Genomic DNA, 5,151 nt, shown 5'->3' on the forward strand with positions numbered 1-5,151 from the left:
ATTGATGGATGTGAGTTGGACTTGTATAGAGGAGATGGATTTTAATCTAGGTCTCTTGTATTGATTTCTATAGACACTACTCTAATGCTCATAGTGGCCAACACTTGGGGGAGCATCGCCTGATTCCCACACTTTGGCCTCACTGCCCAACTCAAACTCAATTGAACCCCCACTTGCGCCAAAAACAGTGTCGTGGTCAACCCAGTTTTGGCTCCAATCTTGGCCATTCACCTTCAAGCTTTGCACGTAAATGTTATCTTCTGACAAATTGTTGGCTTTGATTTCAAAAGTAGCGCCATTGTCCAAATGCAACTTGATGCTGCTCAACGAGGGTGAAGTGATTAAATATGTGGTGGTTCCTGCAACTGGATACAAACCCATTAAACTGAAAATAACCCACGCTTGCATGGCTCCTCCATCGGAGTTTCCCGGCAACCCTTTGCTTCCCAGCTTGAAATCATTGGTTAAGATGTAATTGACCAACTCCACTGATCTATACTGCTGGTTGACAAAGTTGAACAAGAACGGAGTGAGAAAACTGGGCTCATTACCAACATCAGCTATTTTCTTTCCATGCAATGGGTATAAATCATTGATACGCTGAACAAAAGTGTCGTTGTCGCCAATTAAAGAAATCAAGGACTCAATGTCATGAGGCACAGCAAACCCATATTCAACCGGTTTTCCTTCGTATTCATCATCACCCCAATAGCAACTGCCGCACGAGAAAGGGTCGTAATTTGTTGAATTGAAAGAACCATCAGCGTTGCGTGGCTGGATAAACCCAGTGTAGTTGTACCCATCAGCAGAAGCATTTTTGTTCCAAATATTTTGCCAGTTGGCCGAGCGAGTAAGATACTTGTCATAGTCGTCTTGCTTGCCCAATTTTTTTGCAACTTGGCTCAAGGCAAAATCATCATAAGCATACTCGATGGTACGACTCACAGACCTTGTATAATTCCTAGTTACGTAGCCGTACACCAACCAATCAGGAAGAGCTCCTCTCCCTTGTTTAGTGGAAGCGTCAGGGGCAAACAGATCATACCAATAAGGCGGTTGCATTTCAGCATTCTTCTTCATCGCCGAATATGCAGTCTCCCAATCAATATTCTCTAATCCTTTTAGGGCTGCATCACCCATAACAATATCGGAGTTGGTCCCACCTTGAACTCTTCCATTCTGGTTGGCAGAGCGGCCATCGGGAGTCCATCCTTCGTTGGAATAGATATTAACCAACGATTGCACAATTTCGGATCCTCTTGTGGGGTTGACTAGGTTCAACAACGGATTGAGGCAACGGAACGTGTCCCAAACGGTGAAGTAATCATCGTAGTAGACTTGTGATGATGTCCATCCAGGGCTCGGATTCTCTCCCGTTTTGTTGCTTGGAATGAGGTGAGTTCCATACAAGTTTGTGTAAAACTGGTCGATCTTGTCACTGTCGCCAGCCAATTCAAACTTCTTAAACACCTCATCCTGCCAAACTGTTTGTGTTTCTTCAACTAGTTCCTCAAACCCTTGCTCGTGGTTGATGTTGCTGCAGGCTTGGTTTGTTGAAATGAATGATATACCAACATGACTGACGACTTCATCGACTTGGTTGCCAAAATCAAACACAAGGCCAAACGAATCATCTTGAGTCGTTGAGGAAGCTAAATTTTGGTCTTTTGTAACTCCATTCTTGTCAAATCTGGAAACCGAATCAGCCGCTTGTGAAAAGTTGGAACAAAAGTAGACCGTCCACGGCGCTTGATCGCCCCAACCATCTTTTATAGTTGTATAGCCAGTATAACCTTCTGTTGTCGCTTCAATTGATCCGTTGACAAAATACTGTGTCCACCAGGGCCTATCGGGAGCTGTCAAGTGATGCGATACATTGATCAAAACTTGGGCACTGCCGTTGTTGTCTTTAAAGTTGTATTTCAAGATTCCAAATCTCTCACCAGCAGTCGCTTCTATATCAACACCACTCGAGTTGACAGCATAGTACCCAACTTTTGCAGTGTCCGATTGCTGTCTTGTCAATGTCATTTGGGTAGTGTGGTCAAACTTGGCAGTGAATGGCAACTGTGCCACAACCCCATACTCCGGTGCTCCTCCAGTTCCACTTTCGTGCATCATTGAAATACCTGTAACAACACCGCCTGGTGCATATCCAGAATAGGCATTTCCAAACTCCGTGTCCAACACATCGACTCCAACTTTCGCCATACCGAATGGCCGGGTTGCACCAGGGAACACATTACCACCGTTTTCGGTGCCATAGAAAAGGTCTATATCTAGTGGGCTCTTAGTTTCTTGTTTTGTGAGAGTTGCACTCACGGTTGCAAACGCCGCTATATAATTTAAGACAATCATATTTGTAGTGATCACTGAATGCTCAGCTACATTCTAGTATTACTTTGTCGAACGCTACATACACATATATATATATATATATATAGATACCAAGATTCTTACATTCTATATTCCATCTGCAGTGGCATGCATATAAAACAATAAAGCCGAGAGATTTCGGTGTCTTATTGTAAGCCAAAAAGTTAAGTTTTAATGTAAACAATTCTGCTTTATTGTGTGGCAAAATGATGTTGTGTTTCAAGGGAGATCTTGCTGCTACTGATAGTCAAGTTGGGAGTGTCACAAGTAGGTTTATCACAAGGACATGCTTCCAATGCATGGCCTCGTGCTTGAAAGTAGTTGAATGACATGTGCGATTAGATTGTTTTACAATTTATGAAGTCTGGTATTGTACAAAATATCTATCTCCGCCGGGTTGATTGATTGATTTGACTTTTTATATGGAGCTGATTCTGTTTGTGTTTATTGATTTTTTTTAGTCTTTCTTTGTTTTGCTTTCCCTAGTTTTGTTTTATTGCATGGAGTCTACGTCGTTGTAATTTTGTTTAACGCGCTTCGTCATTTGATATCGTTTGACAGGTAAAACAGCTGCAAGACCGCGTGCGCCCTGGAAAAAAAACATCACATTCCTCGAAGAACAATGCAAATTGTTAATAAAAGGGAAAGCAATAAAAATGTGTAATACTTTGATCATTGACCACATGGGACATTTTTATGAGACAAAATCACCTTAAGTTTTGATTTTGTGCTATTATTCAAACTTGTGCCTAAATTATAGTCCTGTGACAGTAACTGACCTATTGTTTCTTTGCTTTCCATTGTTTTGTAGATATGCTAAATGAAATTCATTTGCATGTTTTGGTTTTATGGATTTTGGGAAATTTTAGCCCACGTGTATTCAGATATTAGTTGGAGATAACTTGCTTTATTCCGAAGCGGTGATGTTCTCTTATATTTTGATGAATTTCGTTTGATGAAGCCACATTCACCAAATTTACTATTCTGGCCGACTCCTTTCAAACATTGATTTTTACTATTGCACGTGGGATCTCGACAGTGTGGTTGAAATGTAATTAAATCATTGCCAAATGAACCATGAGTGTCAATAAGGTAATTCCAAAGTAGAAGTTTTTGCTAGAGAATTTATAGAATAAAAAACATCAAACTGGGAGGAAGACATTTTGAGTACCTTTCTTGTAACGGACAGTTAATGCAACCAATACATGTAAAACAAGAATAATATCTCTTCTTATATGTTACAGATGGCTAAGTACTTTTAAGCCAAAAAATTTCATTTGATTAAACTTGTATTCTTTTATAATCCATCTGCAATAGCGCAAAGTGTATTTTAAGATATGAATGAATTCTCTTGTAACTTGGACTATCACTCCAAGTTGCAGTTATGTTTAATCTCGTAGAGGTTAAGGACAGTTTATAAACTAAAAATCAATACTCAGAGAAGATCACAGCAACTATTTAGCCTCAAAATACATGTCCAAAAAACGGTACTTTAAGTGTTTCAAGGGAATATAAAAGACGTAGTTCAGCCTCATATATAACCTTCCAGAGTATTGTGTCTCTATGACTTTAGAAATTATAGACAAGTTCTATCCTGGTAGTATGTAGGCAAATACGCCTTGACGCGCGCAAAATAAAGGTTGCAAACTTTGTGAGTGGAACAAAAAAAATATTTATCCTTTTGTGTCACCTTGTTATCGATAAAGCCATAAACAAAAAGGTTTGATGTTACATTTTAGAAACTCTACATGTTTGAAAATGTCAAAGTATAACACCTAAGAAAGGAAAGTTTTAGAAAAAAAGGGTTTACAATAAAGGGTTCAGTGTGTTAGATAACCAACTTTTTGCTTTGCTTTTGTACCAACAAAAGCTAGTGCTTTGCTCATCAGAAATTTATCAATTCTGATGGGTATAACTTATATTTCACAGCAAATCTCCAAAGCTGGCACTTGGTCCTGACGCTTCTTTTACTCAAAATGCATCTTTCAGACCTTCCAAGGGAAATCCTTTTTAAAATACTTCCCTGATGAGGTAATGATTCCCATATTGAATTTGTTACCATCAACACGTCTGTTCAAGATATTCATGGATTTACTAAACGGATTTGAAGTCTCTGGTTCCAATTAATCGAGTATAGAAATACTAATTGGAAGTGAAATTGACCTTCTACAAGCTTTTTCTTGGGATGGGTGTACTATTATGTCAGGTGCCACACTTAACTCAGCTATTTCTACGTTCTTGTATGTGAATGTGTTCTGCACCCCTACCAGCTAAATCTGAAAGAGAAAAAATGTTTTATACAAGTAAGAATGGACAGAAGTTGGTGCAAGTTAAAATGAAACTACTACAATCGATGCTTGTGGGATACACGCATTTTTAAGGATTTTGTCATTCTAAACTGTGTTACTAACAGGCAAGATACAATGCCATTCTCGGCTAGTCTTCCGAAACGAGTACACACATTAAAACGCTTCTTTTGTTGACCAACTCATAGTAAGTGAGAAGATAACAAGTAACTTTAGGTAAAACCCTCAAAAAACAATTATTAAAATAACAGTTTGAAACCCAAACTGGGTTGACCACAACATTGTATTTGGCGCAAGTGGGGGTTCAATTGAGTTTGAGTTGGGCAGTGAGGCCAAAGTGTGGGAGTCAGGCGATGCTCCCCCAAGTGTTGGCCACTATGAGCATTAGAGTAGTGTCTATAGAAAACAATACAAGAGACCTAGATTAAAATCCATCTCCTCTATACAAGTCCAACTCACATCCATCAAT

The 5,151-nt window shown here is 39.3% G+C and overlaps 1 protein-coding gene across 1 annotated transcript; it reads right to left on the reverse strand. All coding sequences in view use genetic code 12, as the record gives it.

Annotated features, from left to right (window-relative positions):
• Positions 1-81: 81 nt before the first annotated feature.
• Positions 82-2,358, reverse strand: CANMA_004585 (uncharacterized protein; the record flags this gene model as incomplete). Its single annotated transcript, XM_051816876.1, has 1 exon — positions 82-2,358. The coding sequence occupies one exon, from the start codon at positions 2,356-2,358 to the stop codon at positions 82-84; it is 2,277 nt and encodes a 758-aa protein (XP_051669820.1).
• Between the last annotated feature and the right edge of the window lie 2,793 nt (positions 2,359-5,151).

Source organism: Candida margitis (genome assembly GCF_024628925.1).
Source record: "Candida margitis strain CBS 14175 chromosome Unknown scaffold131, whole genome shotgun sequence".
NCBI classification, from domain to species: domain Eukaryota; kingdom Fungi; phylum Ascomycota; class Pichiomycetes; order Serinales; family Debaryomycetaceae; genus Lodderomyces; species Lodderomyces margitis.